Genomic DNA, 24,238 nt, shown 5'->3' on the forward strand with positions numbered 1-24,238 from the left:
GCATCGATGGGATTAAATGGCATCATTGCCTGACTTCTGTCGTAACAATATAATAGGTCCTTTCTACCTCCACAGTCTATTACTCTAGTTCTTGACTAAGGTGCTACTTCTACTTACCGATGTACAGAAGATGCAGCTGCATTCTTGAAGAGTGGTCATCTTCTCAAGAGAATGTTCACAGAGACATAGTTTGCAAGTGATTAGAGGTTCCAGAGCCATTTCCCCAGCTTCTGACACATCAGCTGTCATGGTGGGTTGGTACATCTTATCAACAGAGTCCATCCGTTCATTAATATCTTACTTTTGTGCACTCAACCTGTAGAAAGGAACAACAGCTGAAATATCCCCAGAAAAAAAAAATGCCAGTAGCAAAAAAGTTTACATAGTAATCCAATGTAAATCCACCTTAAGGAAAACTGAAAACTGTCAGCTGACCTGAAAGATGTCGATCGAAAACCTACCTAGTTTGGTGCATGTTTTCAGACTAGGTTTTTAAAAAAAAAAAAAAAAAAAAAAAACACACCGAACACTACATAGCACTGGAGATAATTTCATTTGACTATTCTTTTTCAAGATCCTCACGTTAAATGGAGCATTTCAAATTCTGAAATGGTGAAAAATAAATATAAAAAATAGAAAAAAAAATAGGGTCTGGTGATTAAAGCACAGGACAGAACCAGGCGATCAGAAATCTATTCACAGCTCTGAATTGACTTTTTGTACAACCCTGGGTGCAGGACTATATACAGTACACATTAGCGAGCATTCCCAAAACTAGAGGCCTCATTCTCTATTGTCCTGCAATGTGTGTAGTCGTTTTTGCTGGTGAAAACAATAGTAAATCTTTAGCAAAATCAGAACAGAATCATGCATTCACTTTACACAGGTGTAAATCACAATAGTAATGGAAAAAAATCGGGTCCAGTATTCAGATGTGCGTGTGCGAATGAGAAAAAATATGTTTTTCTCCAAATGAAACTGAATCTGTACAAAACAGTTTGGAGATATAACAAATCTAGGTTATTTTTTAGAAATTATTTTTAATTTCTAGACACTTCTGTACTTTCTGGGTGTGACTGGCAACAAAGTTTTAAAATACCATAAGAAGAGCCTTTCATATTAGATTTTGGACTATGTTTTGCAGACCCAAACAATGTGGGCTAAGGTTTATGCATCCAAATTACTGGGTACTTATCTAAAGCAAAGCTCTCCTTTAAAGTTTCACGAAGTCCACACACCATTCCATCATTCTTAGCTCAGTCTCTTTAAACTACCATGCCATCCATAACAATTAGTTCCTTGTAACAGTAGAGTTAGAACTATAGCCATTGCCAAAAGCCTTTGGAACAAAACACCACTCTGAGTCAGAGTCTATAATACGCTGTTCTGTATTGCTGCAACAATATGTCAGTGAGTCACTGTAACTTTTAGAGGATCAGAAACTAACTACCTCTTATTTAGTTCTGCATTTTACATTTTAAGCCAGTATCTAAAGAAATAAAACAGTTTTACACAGTATCAGAGGGGTAGCCCTGTTAGTCTGAATCTGCAAAAGCGGCGAGGAGTCCTGTGGCACCTTATAGACTAACAAAAGTATTGGAGCATAAGCTTTTGTGGGCAAAGACCCACTTCGTCAGATGCATTCCACTACACGCATCTGACAAAGTGGGTCTTTGCCCATGAAAGCTTATGCTCCAACACTTTGGTTAGTCTATAAAGTGCCACAGGACTCCTTGCCTCTTTTATAGTTTTTACACAGATACACATACTTCTACTGCAGCTGTACCTTCACAGTATTACATGCTTACCATATGCTATATGAAGCACTATGTTATTCACTTCAGTGCAATGCAGAATTTCTACTTTTTTATACCTATAATAAAATAGGTAGGGGGAAATAGAAGGGAAAGGGAAAGGAAGAAGAGGGAATATTCCGGATTGCAAGGCAGATATGGTCAGATTTCCCACTGGGCTGTAATGCTAGGTTTGCAGTGCTTATTAATGAGAGAAGAAAGGTTAATGAGACTCAAGTTAATAGATGTATTAAATAATATTAAAGATAGTCAACAATTGTCAAAGTAACAGTAGCTACTGTAAACATACCAGTTTACACTCTGATTCTCCACTATGTCTAAGCTGTGCATGGATACAGTGGAGAGTGGTGCTACAAGGAGTTGGTTGTGCTTCCCTGATCCTCAGCTACTTCCCCTGGGTAAGTGCTCAAGTCACATGGGAAGATGCTCAATCCTTATCTGCAAAGAGCAGAGTGTTTGGCTCCTCTACTGCCCTCTGTAATTCCCCCACATGCTTCCCCTTACACCAAGGGTAGGGCAGCAGCTGGTGCAGGAGTCAGCTGTGACAGAGATTCCCAATACATGGAGGGAATTCTGTGTGGATTTCCAACCACTGATGCAAAGTCAACATGGTGGAGGGCTAGAGAAATTGGCTCACAACAAGATCAAATCCCATTCACCTCACTTAACACATAGTACCACAATACGTGAGCAAAGGAAGCAGTATTTCACCCAGGGCATGTCTACACTGGTAAATTATTTTGAAATAACTCTTGAAATAATAAATTTTGAAATTGTAATAATTTTGAATAGAAATTAGTGCATCCATATTAAGGGAACCTGCCTTGAACTATCTCGACTTAGATCCCCAGGAAGCACTGGTGAGTAACTATTTTGAATTACTCTGGAGAGTAGTTATTTCAAATAGTAGCACTGGAGCATGAAAACACTGCCACTATTTTGAAATTAGCATTATGCCGCATGGAAGGCAGGAGTTCTTATTTAAAAATAAGCAGCTCCTTATTTCGAAATAACAGGCTGGGTAGATACCCTTTTAGATACCTGAAAACCGCTATCATGTCCCCTCTTGGTCTTCTCCTTCCCAAACTAAACAAGCCCAATTCTTTCAGTCTTCCTTCATAGGTCATGTTCTCTAGACCTTTAATCATTCTTGTTGCTCTTCTCTGGACCTTCTCCAATTTCTCCACATTTTTTAGAAATGTGGTGCCCAGAATTGGACACAATACTCCAATTGAGGCTTAATCAGCGCAGAGAAGAGCGGAAGAATGACTTCTTGTGTCTTGCTCACAACACTACCATTAATACATCCCAGAAATATGTTTGCTTTTTTCTTTATTTTTTATTTTTTGCAATAGCATCACACTGTTGACTCATATTTAGCTTGTGGTCCACTATGACCTCTAGATCCCTTTCTGCAGTACTCCTTCCTAGACAGTCACTTCCCATTCTCTGTGTGTGAAACTGATTGTTCCTTCCTAAGTGGAGTACTTTACATTTAGGCCTATGCAGAGCAGTCAATCCATAAACCATCTTCTAACTGGCACACAGGTAAATTGGAACCAATGAAAGTTTTGCAGGCTTATTTTAGTTAATAACAGAGGCCACCAAAGTGCCTTTATAATAGATTCAAATTCACATTAGCGTTGCCAACTGTCTAATTTTGCAAACCCAAATACTCTTTCCCTGACCCGTTTTGCCCCTTCCCTAAGATCATGCCCTTGTCCCGCCCCTTCTCAGAGGCCCTACCCCCACTCACTCCATCCCTTTGCCTTTGTCACTCACTCTCTCCTACCCTCATTCACTTTCACCAGGCTGGGCCTGGAAGTTGGTGTGAAGGAGGGGTGATGGGCTCTAGGAGGGAGTTTGGGTGTGGCGTGCAGTCTCTGGGCTGTAGGTGGGGACCTGTAGGTGGTGTTCCAGTTTGGGGTACAGACTAGTGATAGTCAGGTAACTTTTAATGCAATGTTGTTCATTTACAAAGAATGTACATGCCCTGTGTCTCTGAACAAAAAAAGAATAAAGTGGTAGGAAACAAACTGTTTCTCACAGAATCAAAACCACTCTTTTCATCTTGAAGCCCTGGCTCAAAAATAGATAAAAACCAAACAGACAAACAATCTTTCCCTAGGTTTCTTCCAGAGTCAGCCACCTGCTTTTAGCTGTTCCTTCTGGCTGTCTCTCTCTCGCTTTGTCATCGTCTTGCCTGACCTCAGTTTCTTCACACACACACACACACACACACACACACACACACACACACACGTACATTTAGGGCTCAAATTGCAGATCGACACAGCCTGTAACTTGAAATAAGATATGCAATCTGAGCTACGCAAATTGCGTATCTTATTTCAATGCTATTTCAAAATAGCTTATTTTGTCATTTGGCACTGTCTACACAGGGCTGAATTTCGAAATAAAGCATTATTCTGAAATGTCCCTCACTCCTTCTAGAATAAGATTTATAGGAAGATCGGAATAGTGAGCCCAAAATAACAGGCTTGCTGTTAAGATACAGGATAGCTATTTCAGGATACTTGGTATCCCAAAATAGTGCTGCAGTATAGACATACCCTCACTGAAAATAGTACTCATCCCAAAATTCTGGGGTGAGTTCATATTCCCTATTGTTTTCAGATGGACTTATGCTTAGTTACGTTCAGGGCTCGCCGAGCCTCGCTCGCCAGCCGCGCTGTCTGGCGTTCTGCACGTGCGCAGATCGCCTGAATCCGGCTCTTCCGGGATATAATCTACTCACCTATGGTGAGTAGATTACATAGATTGTCGAGCCCTGGTTATGTTAATTGAAAAATATGTTCACACCTACCAAACTGACGTCAATCGCACAAGATTTTGCCCAGTCTAACAGTATAATTTAAAACTGAGTGGACTAGAGCTCAGGGCATAACTGTTCAATAAACTGCTTCACTGAACAATAAAGTCTGTGTTCAGAAAACAGCTGATAGTTACAGTATTTCAGAAATGCTTTAACCCCTCCAGGGAGGTTCTACATTAGATTTCATCCTTGATGTAAATCAGAGACATTATGCCAGAGATGCAATATTATGCAATGGTTGCCTCACAAGTTAAAAAAAGCAACGGGTTGTCTGTTTTACCGTACATACTTTTCAAGAAGTATAGTGTTTGCTTAAATTGCAACAGCTTTGTCAGATGTGCTCACATTTCCATAACAATAAAAATAACAGCTTTGGTGCTACATGACCAGGTAGGTCCTGCCAAAGCAATGCTTCTGAAAGTGCTATCAGCCCTTATGTTGTTTAAGTTTATCCTGTACAGACTAACTCAGCTACCCCCTGAAGCTATAGAGAAGGTAAGTCCAGGAGAGGGCAAACTGCAGAGGAATGCAATGTGTTGAGTACTGAACACAGGCATTTTGTTGTCTCCAGGATGTGACAGGGCTTTGTTTTTCAAAGCACCACTGAAATGTCTCAGCCCAACCCAGAAGCAAGAAAACAAAGGCATCCTCAAAACAAAATGAAGCTGGCCTAGAGGTGCGTGAATGAATACAGTCAGAAAAATAGAGGAAGAGTTAAAAATAAAAAACAAACAAAACAAACAACAGAAGCATTCAGCCAGTGCATAGTTGTTGTTAGTCCAGCAGGCTTTCTGGCACTGGGGTGTCCTGTTCTTAGAAAGCTGCTTGCGCTTGGTGGAAAAAACAAATTTCAAGGAAAAAAATAATTGTAAATCCACTAATTGCTCAGGAATGTATCTAGCCTGCCTTGTGTCTGTTTCCACTTAGTTGCCAGTGACTGGAGGGGGGGGGGAATAATCACTAGGGGCATACTCTATGCGCTCCATTCACCTCCGTGGACAAAGAGCAGTGCAAATTATATCATTTATTACTAATGGGGGCCTCTTTGCATAAATAATTCACCACAAGGAAAGGACATTTGTACTAGTAGCCTCCCTTAAGGTTTTCACCCTGTAGGGTTCCAGGATAGAAGTTTCAAACTCTGTTTGTTGGAACACCACAATTAGAGGCTAAAGTTGATGTTGTTCAGGGGTAAATATGGTTCTATGTTAATATATCAAAAACATCTATTGTTTGACTTGTCATAACCAGATAGGTAATATCTTATTAGACAAAATTCATTGTTATTGCGACCAGCAATGGATCCCTCTGGATTTAACTATTTAAAGCTAAAAAGTACTATTACAGTATAATTATTTTCAAACACTCTGTTCTGCAATAAATGTAACTAAGGAACTAAGTCAGCCCCTGCATTTGCAAACAAGATTCCACTGAAGTCAACAGTGCTGTATGTGTTTACCCACAGCTCAAATTAAAAGGTTCCAAGAAAGGGGAATAAGGAAACAGGAGAAATGAGGATCCAGGAACTGCACAATAAGTGTTGGTCGTGGTTTTTTCAGCATGGTCTACACTATGAAACCATCACTTCTCTCCAGCTACTGGCTGCATAGCCATCCTGTTCCTCTTGAGTCCACAGGCCCATACTGGTGCCTCTCACTTCCTCCTGGTGAGCATAAGCTGGGCACAGCCTGCAGGGGCATTTCAGCAGGGGATGGAACTGGGGACTGCCAGAGCCAGCGCTGAGCCCACAGAATGGGACTGAGGGCTGGTGGAGCCTCCGTGCTGAGCCTAGGTAGTGGACCATATGCTCCATAGGGCACCACTAAATTTGGGGCACCAACATGACTGGGTGCTCCAAACTCTAGTGATACCCTGCAGCTGAGTATGCTACATATGTCTACAGATGGCTTTGTACACACACCTTTGCTCAAAATAGCATCTCTGCTGGACAATATAACAGTCCTATTTATGTCTTGGAAATTTGCAAACGCTACCTCCAGCTGAAACATGCCATGTGCCATTCAAAACCTCTCTACCATAGTGCTTATTGCTTCTTTTCCTGCTGGTCAACCGTATGTCTCAGGCTTCCCCCTCTTCAAGACAGTGGAACTATCATGTGTGTTAAATATTAGGTGGATTGAATGGAAGTCACTTTTAATGTAGGAGTAAATACGGGGGGGGCTCTAGATATTCTTGGTTCACCATTGTATTAATGCCTTCAGCTTTGAGCCAACTTATTTAATTATGAGATTTAAAAAAAAAAAAATCACCCATTTCAACTGACAGCAACATTTCAAAAAGCAAAGTTTCAAAGCACTGTCTCTCCCTTTCTGGTTAATGAAGAACTCCATTTATTTTGCAGTGCATTTCATGCTATCCCACCACTGTTAAAACAAAAGAACTTAAGCCGAAGATTGTGTTCTGCTTGGGCATAAAGATTGCATAGCCATACAGCTCTCTTGGCACTGGCTGTATAGCTTGTGGTTCCCTTCACTTCCTGCACCAACTCTGGAAGCTGCAACCTGGTAAATGGAAATATGGTGCATCTTCCCAGTTATTGCCAATCCTTCTCTGCCTTTTGAGGATGTACTTCAGGGTAGCCTCCTCTGACATAGCAATGGCCCACAGAAGAGGATGTGCAGTTAGTAGCCTGTCTCTGCTGCCCACCCACCACCAACACCCATCTGCTGGTCACCCTTCCTCCTTTGAACCATCACCCGCCTGTAGATGCTCGTGGAATTATTAACAATCACTCCAGGAGCCCTCAAAGCCTGCCTCCATCCTCCCACCAGCTCGGGGTTTCTCTGCAAACAGGCAAGAGCTTTAGAACATGTCTTACCATTTCCAGGCTCACCCAAGACTGGGAAGAACTTATGAGAATGATATTTAAAAAAAAAAAAAAAAAGGGAAAAGCATTGCTGGCATGAAGACTACAATCTGCACAATAACTACTTGTTCTTTCTCTTCCCCCTCCTCACCCATAGCACCTGACATTTCAGCAGTCATGGACAGATGTGTTAATGCTAAGTAAAAGCCTGCCCAATCTATGCAGGAGGAAAAGAAAGTCAAGAGATTAAGTGTTTACCAACCTAGTATCCACAACCCAGGAGAAGGATAAAAAGATCAGAGAGAGGAGAATAAGTTTCATTAAATCTGAGAAGGAGTGAGATAAGGTCAGGATTTGTTAGGAACACCTGCTGGGGGAGGATGGAGAACCCTACTGGAGGACACAGTAACACCATGTTCAAGGAAAGTGCCATATCCTAGGTGTCTCCTGGTGTCCTCTTCTTTGAGAAACTCTGCTCACTGGGATCACCTTTCACTTCACCTACTTTCAGGTAGGAATAAGAGATCCTCCGGAAAAGGGCTTTATTCCGGAGTATCGCGCCAGTCTAGACGCTTTTTTCCAGCTTTACCCCAAGCCGGAAAAAAGCGGCAGACATGTTTATTTAAATCCCGCAGGGGATATTTAAATCCCCCGCGGATTTCCCTATTCTGACTTACCTGCTTTGCATGACTTTTCCAGAGAAGGGGTCAGTCTAGACGTAGCCTATGGCTGTGTCTACATTGGCACCCCTTTCGGAAAAGGAATGCTAATGTAGCACTTTGGAATAGGCAAATCCGTGGGGGGATTTAAATATCCCCCGTGGTATTTGCATTAACATGGCTACCGCTTTTTTCCAGCTTGGGGGAAAAGCCGGAGAAAAGCGCCAGTCTAGACATTATTCTCCGGAAAATAAAGCCTTTTCTGGAGGATTTCCTATTCCTATTTTCAAATCTTAAAATAAAATATTTACAGAGCAAAAGACCCATCATGAAAGAAGAGATGTTTAAAGATCAAACAGCTTGTGCAAGTATGCTGTCTGGCATAAAATACAACAAAAGCAATTTCTCTCATTGTTTCCATTGGGAATGCTTGAAAAATTTAGCACTTCCACTGCTGTATAAGAAGCACTGGATATGCAAAGTTTTTTTCGTGTCGTGCTGGTAACCAAAAAATAAATAAAATATTTCAGAGAACGCAGTGAGTGGGAAACCCTCTGACACAAAGTGTTTTTAATTAGTGCAATCACAGTCTGTTACATTAACTAGTTTCCTGCTGCTAGGTAGTCTCCTATATGTAATCAATTCTTCTGTTGTTCTGTTAGCATTTTAGGTAACCTGAAACATACATTTTAACAGCTTCGTGATTTCAGAGCCATTGTGAACAAATAGATATCCTCACATCATCAGGGCAAGTAGGTATACTTTAATTAAAACAAAAGAATAATACAGTATTTATCCAAATCTCTCCAGTCCACAGCTGTGTTGCTGCAATGTGTGTGGGCATAACTGTAGAATACTATAGCACTCCTTTAAGAGTATGCATAATCAGGGAGATTTTAGAAACTGAGTCTTCATAGTAGCTTGTAACACCCTCTTTTCATTTTAAAACCTACTTGGAGACTTTTAGTAAGGGGATAATTAATCTTGACAAAATACAATGAACCAAATTCAGTATTCATATAATAGATGCAATAGCATGGGTTCCAATTAATGCTCATTATAATGTTGCAGGGTCTTTTATTATACCTATCACTAGGAATCAGGATGGGAGGAAAAATGTAGGCAGTTTGGTTTTATGTTCTTATTTTTATGTAAGATTTTTAAAACTAATCAGTAGTCTATGATTAAACGGGAGCTGTCATTATGCATCTGAAAGAAAGCTAAGTGAAACTCCTCCAGATCCCAACACTACAACATCCGTAATTGGCTGTAATAAAATTAGGCTTCTTTTTGTTACTAAACTGAACTGCATACCTGGAAAATGGTCTTTATGGAATCACCTGACTGGACAGTCACCAAACAGCAATTTTTTTAAAATGAAGCCCAGAAGGGCGCATTGCAATCATCGCATCCAACACTGGGGCTATTAAATTTCATCCAATAATTCCTAAGTGGAACCCAGTAATCTTATAGTTGACTACAGCATATCTATATAATCATAATGCACTGTAGTAAAAGCAGGATGTGGTAGGTATCTGTGGGCCCACTGACATCTATGATAAAATTCCCATAGATTTCCATGGAAATAGGAGCAAGTCCATTGGATTTAATGCTTTTATTTCAGTGACTAAGAAGCAAGTCCAGAAAGATCTGGAGCAAATTGGGGAAAAAAAAAAAAAAAATCTATATACACATCACATTTCCAAGTATTTTCTAAATGTGAAGTAACAGCAAAATCATAACAGGAATTCTAAGAATTGCTCATAGGATTGCAATTCAGATCTAAGAATTAAAACTAAATTAATCCAAACTGACAACACTATATAATACTTGTTAATCCTAAAGTACAGTGACTTCCCAAACAATTATTTTAGTGTGCGCTGTATTAGTGTTAAGAACAACAACAACAACGACACCACTTCTCTACCCAAAGAACTCACCGTTCAGATTTCCATTTACATAATTAACAGAAGCAAATGTTAGTTTGCTCCTCCATAATAGTAATAGTTTTCCATTGTACAGTAAAATACTTCACTAATTATTTTAAACAAAAGGATGTTATGCAAGATGATTGAGGATTTTTTTTTATTTATTTTTAAACGCACTGAATCAAGGTCAACATTTATGGAAATGAGTCATCCTCACAATTTTTGTATCTGTTCTTAGGAAATCTTGAGATTTTTCCTGAATTAATGTCTCACCAATTTCAATAGGTAAAAAAGTTAAAAAAAAATAAGTGGAGAGAGAAAGGAAGTAAAAAGTAAGTGGAGAGAGAACGGGAGGGATGATTTCTTTCTATGATAAAACCTGCAAGAAGGGATAAGGGGAGAAAGGCTCCCGTCACTAAGTTCCCCTCTCATTGTTCCATCAGATGTTTGTGTTGCAGTTTGTTTCCTCTCCCTCCCCAGCCTGCCTGTGAAATGAACCATGGATCCAGCCCTGAAACGCCATGGTCCTAGGCAGAGAGAAGGAGATTGTTTTGCTAGAGGCATCAACTATGTACTGATTCTGAGACCCAGGGCCTTCTGTCACACTTTGTAGCATAGAAACTGGGGTGCTGGAACTACAGGTACTGCCTCACCCCTTGGCTTAGCATGAGTCGCCTCATATATCAGCTTTACAATTTGGTTCAAAGTCTCTCAGCAACCCCACCATACAAATTGTTCCAGCACCCCGGCTTCCTAGGAATATAGTTCCATCCATCACCCTCCCGCTGCAGTTTGCCAAGGCAAGGCATCTTTAATCTCTGCCAGGAACTGCATGCACAGTCCATTGGTGCAAACATTGTGATTCTTACAAGATATAGAAATATCCATAGAGAAATGTTAAGCGGTAGGTTAAACATGCATATCCTAACAGCAATTATTGTCTAATAAATACCTACTGTGAGATTGCAATTTCTTGCTTGTAGGTATTTATTCTGACATAACAGGACACATTTCACTCTGCATTTTATAGTTGTACAGCAGGGGAAAGGAACCTATAGCTCAACCTGTGGCCTGCCTTGATTGGACCCATGAGGATCAGGGCTCACTCCCCCTCTCCCCCAGTGGCACAAGTTAGCACTAGTGACCCAGCCACATGGGGGGCACCATGGCAGGAGCACCAGAAATGGCACTGCACTGTGGGGAGCCCAATCAAGCCAAGCCATCTGGCAGAAGGGAGGAAGTGACTCTGCTCACTGCAGGGAAGCTCTCCCTGCAAGCACTGCCACCCATTGGCCAGGAATCACAGCCAATGGGAGCAGAGGAGGGGGGTGCCTGCAAGAAGCACTCCCCTGCAGCGTGCAGAACCTCATGAAGACACTTATGCCCCCCTGGGAGCTCTACCAGGCAGGCCTCCTTCCTGTCCAGATCCTACACCTCCACCCCCTGCCTACTCCCTAGCAGCTCCCTCCCACACACCGAACTCCTCATCTTTGGCCCCACCCCAGAGCCTATGAGGACCCACCAAATTAATTAGAAGAGTTAATCTAGCCCTGGGGGGTAAATTCTGAGCCTCAGTGGCTTCCCCTGGAGGGCCAGACTTGAGGGGAGCCACATAGAATACTACATCTTCTTATCCCCCCCCTTTTTTTCCCCCTCACTTGTATGTGGCCCCAGATTGATTGGTCTGTGGGTCAGCAGACCCGCTCCTGCTATGGAGAAGGGCCTTAGATTTTCTTATCGGAGTTCACCCAAAAAGCTTGAGAAGGGTTAGGAAGTTGGTCTGCTGAACAATGGTGAAAGTAAAATTAATTTCTTCCTGGTACAGAGGTGGAGGGGAGAGATGTGTAAAAAGGCTAAAGGGAAGCCACCTGACCTCTCCATGTGACTGCCCTGCCCCCAGCCCAAGACCCCCACGCTCTTCTCCTCCCCTCCCATGTTTCCTGGGGGAAGCAGGGGTTGGGGCAGTACAACAGCCAGAGTAGCTGCCAATGTTTTGCTGCTTTCCCCACTGGAAGAAGCAGCAATGCACAGAGAAAGGAGCAGATCGCAAGCAGTTCCTCCAGCCACCGTGCCACTCCCAGCTCCCCACACCTACCCCTGTTCTCCTGAGAGACAGTATATTAAAGTATAAATAGGGGACAGTCTCATAAGACAAAATTCAGCCCTGACGAAGCTGTGTACAGCTCTTTTGCATCAAAAAGAGAAGTAATTGCAAACATAATAATAATGCATCATATCATGTCATGTCAAACACAGGGTTTTCAAGCCTCTAAAGTTACTCACTTGAAGTCATGAAATAATAATCTGTATCATCCGCCATCTATATAAAAAGTTTCTGTCACCCATCCAGAGAAAGTTCTTCCTTTTATCGATGACTCATGTTTTGTTCTCCTAGATACATTTCCTAGTTTATTCTCATTACTATTGCAGATTAATAAGGGTGCAAATACGTCTGTTATGAGCTTTACTTCCAGGAATGACTTTCAGTGTAAGTAGGAGGGAATGTGGGCATGACAGCTTAATAATTTTTTTCCTTGAAAAAGTAATTGTATACTCTGATCGTGCCTCACTCAGACACAGAGACGGCCTACAGAACAACTCCCTCTGCCTGGCATGTCAAAGAACTCTCCAAGAAGGAACCCTACTTTGTTATAGTATCACACTGATGTACTTTAACAAATAGCAGGGTCTGAACACACCAAAGTTTGTGGTTTCTGACATGCTCAACATTGTGGCCTACCACTGCAACCTCTAAAATCAACAGGTGTTTTACCATTAACCTCAGTGAGAGTAGAGAAAGAGCAATGCTGAGTTCTCCTGAAAACCTATCCAATGAGTCCCAATCCTGAAGCCATCATATAAGTGATCCCACTGAAATCATAAGTAAACATTGAAAGGGTCAGCCCCAAAATCTTATTTGAAAGGCACAGCAAGTCAGAGCAATGCTGAATTCTCTAGTTATGTTTATATAAAATATATATATATATACACACACACACACACACACCCCCCTTAGATTACAGATAGTTTTATACAATCTTACTTTTATATAATTATAAAACAATTACACACAAAATTGTGCATCAATTAAAATTTCAAGGTATAGTAGCACACGTAGGCTCATAGTACTTTTAAGGAATCACATCTAGAGCTGGAATTGATTTCCAATTACAGTGCTTCTCTAACCTCATGTTCAGCAGAGGTGGTGGTGGGTGGGTGGTTTTCTTTAAACAGACGTATAGTGCAGTCTACTTGCACCTTCAATAAACCCCATCTCTTATAATTAAGGACAGTACACTTAAAGAAACCAGAAATAGAGTGCAGTGATCTCACTGCATATCTGCATGTGCAGATACTTACAATATCAGCAAAACAGGAATAGGTGTTCAGAAATTTTAATTTAAAACATAGTTGTGTTTGCAATGCCGTTAGTCTCATTCCACATTCCTTTATTAATTAAAATACACATCCCACTTTGGGGGAGGGGGGGAGTATTCGAAGCACTCAGGTCTGTTTTAATTCTGTTCTCATTTACATTGATGAAAGTTTTACTGTAGATGAATAGAAGTCTTGCTAGAGTAAGGACAGCAGAATTTGAGATCATATAGTTTTATTTTAATGAGTGTTTTAATGTTTACTGATATCTCTGATCACCTCTAATATCATTAACTCACAGGCATTTACCTTCCTTTCCCCCCCACCCCCTGCATCCCCCTTCTGTTCTGAAATGTGATTTGTCCTTTTCATATGTGTTCTTTTTTTTTTAATTGTATCCTTTGGTATATATGGCTGTGACTATTTTCTTCCACTATTTGATCTGAGGAAGTGGGTCTGGCCCACGAAAGCTCATCATCTAATAAACCATCTTGTTAGTCTTTAAAGTGCTACATAGTCCTGTATTTTGTTAATGTTTACTGGCACTGATGCCTACTCTTTCCTTCTGAATCAAATCCATTTTATCCAAGATTGAGGTAGAAAGGAATTACTGAGCACTGAATTTTCTTCCTGGATCAGCACAAAATTATTTGGCTCAGATAACTCAGCAAATATTTGTGAAACAGTGGGTAAATTTGCAGTGTATGTTGGCCCTTCCCTCTGTGTGCTGCAGAGGTTCAGATATCCTGTGTTTTTACACAGCTATGCTGCAATAGGAACCATATTAATACAGAGTGCATCCAGTGTTGTTTATTTTTTTCCCCTATATGACCTGTTCTGCTCTGTTTAGCTTGATGTTTCCTTTTATTTGCAAAAAGCAGCTTATTTTTAAACTAGGTTCCTAGACCTGCAGGTTTTCCTCAACAGAGCAAAGTGCTTTGCCCAGTTGGGCTGAGGCAAGCATGGAGCCCGCAAACACAAGCTATTCCCATGTCTCCGGGTTCCTCAGTGAGAGGAGGAAGTACAGTAAGTACAATGTTCACAATCTAGTGAAAGGTAAGGTAGCCTCTGTTTTGATTTGTGCAAGGGAGTCCCTTTGAACTTGAGCCAGCTCCACATCCTAAACAACTCCACATTACAGATGGATGCAACAAGAAAAGATGAAAAAACGTCTCAGAGAGGGAGCCATGTTAGTCTGTAACTTGAAAAACAAAGAGTAGTCCTGTAGCACCTCTGGGCACACCTACACAGCAGGGCTAAAGCCCAAATAAGTTACGCAACTTGAGCTATGTCAATTGCGTAGCTTAAGTCGAAATAGCTTATTTTGGCTTTTGGTGCTGTCTACACAGCAGGAAGTCCAATTTAGAGCACTCGTCCTCCATCTTCCCTTACACCTCTTAAAATGAGGGTTACAGGAGTCCAAGTAAGAAGTCCTCCAGCTCGACATCATTAAGACATTGTGTTGAAATAACTGCTTGCTGTGTAGACACGGACTATGTTATTTGGGAATAAAGTTAGTTATTCCAAAATAATGTTTTTGTGTAGACATAGCTTTGGAGACTAACAAATATATAGGATCATGAGCTTTCATGGGCAAAACCCTCTTCTTCAGATGAACAAAGTATGACTGAGGCTGCAATAATGGCTTTAGGTTTCATTATGCTACCAGCTCAGGAGGTATTTGTGTATCTGGTCTGGATCATATCTTGATATTATTATTTTAGACATATTTAAGTAGGTCTTTATCCTCCACATCCCAGTCTCCCTGTCCCCTAAGAACATAAAAGGGGAGAAGTTAAAGCTCTAAGAATGACTGAGGCCTCGCCCCACAGGCTTATTCCTATAGGCACTCTGGATTTGGTACCTCTACTGAAGTCAATGGCAGTTCCCTACAAGGACATTCACAGGAAGAAACCACATGGACTCATGTTATGGGTATCGTATGAGGTGTACTATTGAACTGAGAGTCATGATAGCTCCTTCTGTTTCTTTGTAAAATGACTCACTTACATTCAAAATAGTCCCATGAAGAGATTTGATTATAGGAGAAATTACTTCTCCCAGGTGGGAAAACACTGATAAACTGCTCTTTCACTTTTCTAATTCCTGTGAAGCACTGAGGCAAAATCCTTAAAACTATTTAGATGCCAAACTTCTATATAATAAATTAACATTGGGAGCCTAAATGCCTTGAAGGATCTGGACCTTTTTTAGTGTGGCTTTGGGTACAATACAAGATCCTGACTAGAAAGATAAACAATAACAGTATTTTACACTTACACCTTTCACCTAGGATACTTCACAGCTGTCCACACACACACACAGTATTACTAAAATGGATCCATCTCCGCTGTGTAGAACGAGTCGTGGGCAACAACTAGCACACATTACTCTGTTCACAAGGGGAGAATAGAAATTTTAGCCCCCCAGCCAAGCTCAACTCTTACATTAAGTGCCATGGAGACTTTAATATCCATGTAGAATAGACATATCTTACCAATATTAAACTGCAGGAAGAAAATGAGCCTGATTCTTCTCTCACGCTAGGTTTGCCATTGGTATAACTCTATTTGCTATAATAGAATAGCTCCTCATTTACAACAGTTTTATACATTGCTAAATTAGAAAAAAAGTTTAATATAATCAAAGTTGTGAATTTAAAAAAATCACTATGTAAATATTTATATTGGCATAACTCCCCTCTCCCCCATTCTCTCTCATCCCCTGCATGCGGCCAACTCTAAATTCTGATATAAACATGCTTTTTTAAAATTTAGCTTATGTCATTGGGATTGTCAAAAGGGGCTGCGCTATATCAAAAAAAGCCACTGTTACACTGGAATAAGAGTGTCCAGACAGTGGAGAAGGGTCATACCATTTCCTATATAAGCAAACTTGAATGGAGAGAACCATCAGGTGAATGTATCTAGTTCAGAAGAGATAAAGGACTGCAGCAATGCAGCCCGATTTTGGAACTTTTCTTTCAATGTAACAAAACATTCCAACCCTAATGCTTAGACTTCCAAGGCAAGCCATCTCCAATCAATGCACTCACCCTTCAGCCTGAGAGTTACTTGACTGGTCATGTTACTGCACCGACTCATGGTACGTTATAGTGCATATAAGTATTTCAGTCCTAGCCTGTGTCTATGCTAAATCCATTTCTTCAAGGATATTCAGTGATTATTTACCAAAAGAATGGCAAGTCGTGCTACACTATTTCCTTAATTATAGTCCTTCTAAATATTTAACTACCTATAGTGCTCCCTGGAGGTGGATTTTTGCATTCTAAGTGAGGGGTTTTCTATAAAGATTAGACACACAATAAGTAGGCAGAAAGTCTTTATATTTTTTTGATAACATGGAGCCTTATAATACAAAGTTAGACTGCAGTATTCTTATTTTTGAGGTAGTCTTGTACTGGGAAAGCTTTGCACTAAAAAAAAAGAGAAGACTACATTTTTATATTGGTAAAAATAGTTTTCCTTTCTGTTTAGTGTAAATAAAAACTGATCCATGTTAAGAATCTACATTTAGCACTTACATGCTTAATCTCGGTTTCTGTAAACTCTGGATGGAATCAGAAGACTACACCAATACAAAGCATCCAGATCTGTAGGCTGTTTTCCCTATAGGAGCTACATGATGCTGTGACATATGGAATGTTTTTAAACCACCAGGAAATCTGTGCATTTCAAGCACAGCCTCCCTTTAGCTCATTCAGTTGTATGTTTTCAATGTGAAAGGAGTTATTGTAGATAAGCTATTGCAGATAAGCCTAAAAGATATGCCATTTTTTCCACTGCTTTCACATCCACAAATATGTCCTGATGCTGCAGCATTTTCAAACAAGCCTATCATGCAGATGCTTTAAAAAGTTACTGTCAAAACTAATTTCATTCTTGTGTAGCAAACCAACTGCATATTTAATTTTCTATGCTAGTAACAGCCAACCATCCAAGAATTCTCTTTACCTCATATGGTTCTATGCACCATATAGTTACAGATTTCACTTAAAATCATGCACAAATATTTTCTAGCTACTTAACCTTTCCCTTTTCTTTCCTTTTCAGTATTTGACATGCACTATATACAAAATCATTTAGCCCTTTCAATCTCTCGCTTTAAGGAAAAGTAGGTTATAAAAATGCAGAGAGACAGAGAGCTGTCTTCCAACATACCTTGCAAGAAGGATACTGTTCACTCCCAGCTGTCTGACTTTTCAATACCTTCACTCACACTTCAGTATTCCCAAGATTCAGAATCCTTCAGTCACCGTAGGCTTACGATTTGAAGCAGAAACAGCTTTCTCTCCCTCACCATTCCTCTCTTTCTCCGTGCTGCTGACAGCTTTACACTTGTTCAGGACTGTAACAGGACTTGTCTCCCAGCCCTTTCACCACTCTGATGAATAATCTCCTCCCTGCTATTAAGAGCTTGTTACCATTATATCTTAAAAAGCACGTCAGAGCTTGTATGCAGTAGCTGTGGGAAAGCTGCATTTATTTATACAGGAAGCTTGAACACAGCACTTCCTACTTCCCAGCTGAGTCTCAGTTGAACTGCAGGTGATTGCTTTAACCCTGTCAAATTCCCCCAGATGACATATACCATAGATTGAATCCAGGACCTCCACATCTAAAAAGTATAAGCTGTTATACTTGAGCAAAGGTTTTTTAGGTAGGGCTGTAACAGATGTATATCTGTGTCTGTTTCACACAGGATGTACATATGCTTGTCAGCCTATGGGGCTCATGTATGTTATAGGTATTCATGGGATGATGGGGGCTTGTGCCTGCATATTATGTACAGAGCTGCCAGCTGAATTGTGTATGTGTATAATGTCTCATGAGCTAGGGCTAATTAGGAACAAACTTGTGAAGTTTTATCCTTTCTCAAAATAGCCAGTCAGCCAGACCTATCAACACTCTGGGGTTTCATGGGACTGTCTTGCTTTAACCCACAAAACCACCTTTCTTGGTTAAGTAGAACAATTTCTGCATCCAATGGCGTCCATAGCCCTATGCATGCTACACACAATATATACCATTATAGGTAGGGGCAGAGCTAAAGGCACTGACTTTTGTTTTTCTTGGTCTATGCTTTTGAAGAGGTGTGTGCTTGGGGAGGTAGGGGTCAGCCAATTGGAGGGAAAGGGAGTTATTTTCAGGATATTTGTACACTTTTCATTTTCTAGTAATTGATTATGTGTCTATCATTGGTATCTTAAGTTAATCATTGCTAAAATAGTAATGAGCTACTTAATTACATTATCATGAATTACAGAATATTGAAATTATTGAATTCACCTACAAGCTATCTTTATTAGCATCCCGGTTTAAAGTCTTTATGTCTGACTGTAGCTTTCTGGATGAAACTGTCAGCAATACTGTGGCTCGCATATGCTCAATATCAAGTTTAAAACCGCACCAATGATGCTGTGACATAGGGACCACATGCAGAAGGGGCCCTGGCATCTGGATTGTGGCCCAGCCCCCTGCTGCACCTGCATGTCACCCCAAGGCCCATTCTTTGCTCAGCTTCTTCCCCCGAGGCCCTGTCCCCATTCAGCTCTTCCTCCCACCACCAAAACCCTGCCCAGTGCTTGCTCCTCCCCCCTGCTCACTCTTCTCCACCTCCTGCCCCCGTACAAGTGGTGTGGGGGCCTCAGTGGAAACAGGCTGAGCATGGGCTGGGCCTCAGGGAAGAGCACCAGTAGAGAGGGGTGTGGGGTCATGGTCCATGCACCACCCATTGCATGGACTCTTCTATATTAGGGCATTGAGCTGCTATATTCCCTACTCCCCCACATGCATAACACCTATATCCTGCTTGGGGCATCCCCATATTCATTGGGTAGTTGGGCCTTACTCCGCAACTCTCTCTCCCCCAGTCTCGAAGGGTATGTCTACACTACCCCGCTAGTTCGAACTAGCGGGGGTACTGTAGCCATCCACAGTTGCAAATGAAGCCCGGGATTTGAATTTCCCGGGCTTCATTTGCATGAAGCTGGCCGGCGCCATTTTTAAATGCCGGCTAGTTCGAACCCCGTGCCGCGCGGCTACACGCGGCACGGAGTAGCTAGTTCGGATTAGGCTTCCACGAGGCGTACAGCTAGTTCAGATTAGGAAGACTAATCCGAACTAGCTACTCCGTGCCGCGTGTAGCCACGCGGCACGGGGTTTGAACTAGCCGGCATTTAAAAATTGCGCCGGACGGCTTCATGCAAATGAAGCCCGGGAAATTCAAATCCCGGGCTTCATTTGCAACTGCGGATGGCTACATTACCCCCGCTAGTTCGAACTAGCGGGGTAGTGTAGACATACCCCAAGTTACTTTGCAGCCTCCGGCCACTTTTCAGTCTCCTTCCTCCCTGACTGAGTTCTGAGGTTTTGGGAGCTTGGACCCTTGGAGCTGTGGCTGGCCTCTTGTTCTGATGCACCTCTTCCCCAATGGTCAGAGAAAGTTTTTGGTCATTAAATGTCTCTCTATGAGGGAAACTAACTCATTGTAGGAAGAGGGGTCACTCACCTAACCCATCCTCGCAGTTCTGGTGGCAGCCCTCTCATATACATGTCTGGGATGCTGATTTCTATGATTTTTTCTGGGCTGTTGGTCTTGGGCTTTGGCCACTTCCAGGCCAGATGGATCAGGTCAAACACTTCAGACCTTGGTGTTTTTCTGTGCTGGTATTTCCATTCATGAAACCTTCTCTGGCCCTTTACAGCTGCTGTCACTCCTGTCTCACTAGGCAATAGTAATGGGTAGTTGTTTCCTCTGGCATGTCAATATAGGCCTTCTGGGCCTTCCCACACAGGAAAGGAACGAGAATGCTGACCCACTGAGCTTGGGGCCAGGCCTCCTGAAGGGCTGTCCTTTCGAAGGCAAGAAGATACAATTCTACATCATCCTTCATTGTCATCTTTTGTAAATAACTAATAGTCCATAGGGGCCATGTCACGTGTTGGCCGTGCATCTGAGCAGACAGGGTCTTCCGCTGGTTCATCACCTACTGCAGGGTGGTTCAATCTTGGGCTGCCTGGCTTATCAGTAGTTGGTTTGTTTCTTGTTGTAGCCATACCGACTCCCTTGTTGTGCCATGGTAGCCTGTACCAGTGCCTTTACTACCTCTTCCATTTTTTCCCTTCTTTAAGAGGTGGGTGATTTAATCTGCCCTGGGATGGTTAGCCAAGAAACCTCACAGCAGTATCTCACCCTGACACCACATGTGGCAAAGATCCTTCTTTCCCATCTCAGTCTCTGCACTTCTGCCCCTTTGTGAGATAGGCTTCAGGTAAAGAACCTGCTATCTGCCATGTCTGGGCAGTCAGCCTTCCCCGTAGCAGAGATTTAGGCTTGTCATCTTCCCCTAGAGTAGCAGCCTCTCCTCATGAAGCTGCTCACTCCCCTGCTGTCTCTAACTTGTGTGTGTGTGTGTGTGTGTTCCTCTTCCTACTCTTAAAAAGGTCTCAAGCATCTCTGAAATGGAATCAGCTGCTCCTAGCTGCTCCAAGGTATCCCGGTCTCATCTGATCCTACTCTGCCTGAGACAATCCCTTTTTAGGTGATCCTGATTGATGTGCAATAACTCACTTCTAGTTAATAGGGGAGTAGGCCTTTTACCCTTCTAGGGCTGCCTTTTCCCACTTGACTTTGTCACACTAGGGTGACATATACAAATGTACACAAACCCACAACTGTATTAGCTCTTAAAATCTGAAAGTTAATCTTTATAAAAAATCATAGGATGAAATATAACACTGAAAATCAACTCTGAAAAGTCCAGCAATGAGAGAGACAGACAAAAGAAGAATGAGCATGCATTCAACAGCCCTCCCAATAAGTGTGAACCTTAATTACATGATGTACAACACATTTCATCATAAAGGGTGCGTTTAGACTACATGGCTCCGTCGACAGAGCCATGTAAAGTAGTTTATTCAGCATAGTCAATGAAGCGGGGATTTTAATAATCCCCGCTTCATTAAAATAAAAATGGCCGCTGTGCTGTGCCGATAATCAGCTGATCCGGCACAGCGCGGCAGTCTAGATGTGGCGCGGTCGACAAAGGATGCCTTTGTCAACCACTCCGGTATGCCTCGTGACATCCACTGACATACATCTAAAATTGTGGCCTTCAGATTATTGTATAAGAAGAATAGGAAAGGAAAAGATTAAATAAATAAAAAGAAAAAAGAGATCATGTGATTACATTTTCCAAAAGAAAAAAGCATGGCAGTTAACAATTACACTTTCCTAATATTACTTTTTACTTTGGTGCATAGCGAGGGAAGTGGTCCACATTAATTTGAGAGAAAAGGTTTCCATGAGATTATCTCAAATACAGCATCTTAGACAGTATATTTGCTCAGTCACTGAATTTTTGAGATGCTGTCATGGTGACGCACATGTCACCAGTGGAAGTCCCAATCTATCCCATTTTTCCATCCTTCTCAAATACTTGTACTCCATTTTACAGAATTACAGTCCCCATCAGCTATTCCTCAAGTCTGCTAGTACAGTATATAAAAACTGTACAGAAATCTTCTAGGTCAAGCTAATTTTGTGAAGTGTTAGAAGTCATGCTAAAATTGCTACACAGCTGGATTCCCTCCGTTTCCCACAGCAACCCAAATGGATTCAGTATTTTTTCATTTGTTCATTGAAAAAGGGGGGGAAATCACAAAGGTATGTCATGTCATATGTCAGCTCTCACAAACTAAATGCTTCCCAAATTAGATTTCTTTTTAAATTATGGTGATGGAGTCACTCACAAGCATGGAGTGTCAAACTAACCTTTTAAATGTATTGACATTTCTATAACTTAGGGAAAAAAGCCTCTAGGCTGAGATGTAATATAAGAACATAAGAACATAAGAACGGCCGTACTGGGTCAGACCAAAGGTCCATCTAGCCCAGTATCCTGTCTACCGACAGTGGCCAGCACCAGGTGCCCCAGAGAGGGTGGACCGAAGACAATGATCAAGCGATTTGTCTCCTGCCATCCCTCTCCAGCCTCTGACAAACAGAGGCCAAGGACACCATTTTATCCCCTGGCTAATAGCCTTTTATGGACCTAACCTCCATGAATTTATCCAGCTTCTCTTTAAACTCTATTATAGTCCTAGCCTTCACAGCCTCCTCTGGCAAGGAGTTCCACAGGTTGACAACACGCTGTGTGAAGAAAAACTTCCTTTTATTAGTTTTAAACCTGCTACCCATTAATTTCATTTTGTGTCCTCTAGTTCTTCTATTATGGGAACTAATAAATAACTTTTCTTTATCAGTCCTCTCCACACCACTCATGATTTTATAGACCTCTATCATATCCCCCCTCAGTCTCCTCTTTTCTAAACTGAAAAGTCCCAGTCTCTTTAGCCTCTCCTCATACGGGACCCGTTCCAAACCCCTAATCATTTTAGTTGCCCTTTTCTGAACCCTTTCCAAGGCCAAAATATCTTTTTTGAGGTGAGGAGACCACATCTGTACACAGTATTCAAGATGTGGGCGTACCATAGTTTTATACAGGGGCAGTAAGATATTCTGGGTCTTATTTTCTATCCCTTTCCTAATAATTCCTAGCATCCTATTTGCCTTTTTGACTGCCGCTGCACTCTGTGTGGAAGTTTTCAGAGAACTGTCCACGATAACTCCAAGATCTCTTTCCTGATTTGTCGTAGCCAAATTAGCCCCCATCATACCGTACGTATAGTTGGGGTTATTTTTCACGATGTGCATTACTTTACACTTATCCACATTAAATTTCATTTGCCATTTTGTTGCCCAATCACTCAGTTTGGTGAGATCTTCTTGGAGTCCCTCACAGTCTGCTTCTGTCTTGACTATCCTAAACAGTTTGGTATCATCTGCAAACTTTACTATCTCACTGCTTACCCCTTTCTCCAGATCATTTATGAATAAGTTGAAAAGGATTGGTCCCAGGACTGACCCTTGGGGTACACCACTAGTTACCCCTCTCCAATCTGAAAATTTACCATTTATTCCTACCTTTTGTTTTCTGTCTTTTAACCAGTTCTCAATCCAAGAAAGGACCTTCCCTCTTATCCCATGGCCATGTAAGATGCAGCCTACAACTGAATTTCAAGATGCAGCCTACAACTGAATTTTTAAATGAGTTAGAAACTTCTAGAAGAGAAATTGTTAACCCTATTGAACTATAAATAGCTACCAGATCACTCTTTCCATCTACTGTAAGTATTTCTGACATGTATAATCACTGAAATATCGGTGTACAAACATGCCATTGCAATTACTAATTAATTTGAGGTAGCCTAGCAAAAAAAGCAGTAACTTAACCACTGACCATTGTTCATGTAACCAAAATTTCATTTCCATAACCAAAATTGGATTTCAAAACAATCCCACTAAGAGCAAATGAGTATGTTGAATTAGTGTAATACTAAACGCCTTATTATAACTGCATAAAGAGCCAGGATCAGCCTGCAAAAAAAAATATTGCTTCCAGTTCTCCACCTGATTGAGAACTGTACAACCAATAAGTTAAGAATGACAAAAAATGGTTTATTACTTATGTTATAAAAAAAACCAATGTCATATTGCGGGGCACATTTTTAATGCCAAAGCCTCTCACTTACACACACGTGACAAAGAGTTATAATGTATTTCAGTCACTGTATATGTAAATCTCACATTTACATGCATAAAAAAGTATTTATATATGCCAAAGGGGCTATTTCACAAGAAAATGGGGTGTTTACGCATGACATTACTATCAATGTTAAGAAAACAAATGCTTTTTGTGTGTAAAATGGGTAGAT

At 41.3% G+C, this 24,238-nt stretch overlaps 1 protein-coding gene and 1 long non-coding RNA gene across 5 annotated transcripts in view; one reads left to right on the plus strand and one right to left on the minus strand.

Annotated features, from left to right (window-relative positions):
* The window catches only part of RNF144B (ring finger protein 144B), a 138,343-nt gene that overhangs the window by 65,408 nt on the left and 48,697 nt on the right, over positions 1–24,238 (minus strand). For 3 of the 4 annotated variants that reach the window (XM_014572942.3, XM_006121824.4, XM_025183986.2), the window contains one exon: positions 118–316. In XM_014572942.3, coding sequence (XP_014428428.2) covers positions 118–282 — 165 coding nt within the window. In that variant the 5' untranslated portion in view covers positions 283–316. Of the gene's footprint in view, positions 1–117; positions 317–17,620; positions 17,968–24,238 lie in introns of those variants that run through there. The other variant, XM_006121825.4, reaches the window with a different exon arrangement.
* LOC142827161 (uncharacterized) overlaps positions 14,353–24,238 on the plus strand; it is a 46,316-nt gene continuing 36,430 nt past the window's right edge. The window contains exons 1-2 of the long non-coding RNA XR_012901628.1: positions 14,353–14,465; positions 23,473–23,650. This is a non-coding gene — a long non-coding RNA (uncharacterized LOC142827161). The remainder of the gene's footprint in view (positions 14,466–23,472; positions 23,651–24,238) is intronic.

Source organism: Pelodiscus sinensis, chromosome 2, assembly GCF_049634645.1.
Source record: "Pelodiscus sinensis isolate JC-2024 chromosome 2, ASM4963464v1, whole genome shotgun sequence".
NCBI lineage: Eukaryota > Metazoa > Chordata > Testudines > Trionychidae > Pelodiscus > Pelodiscus sinensis.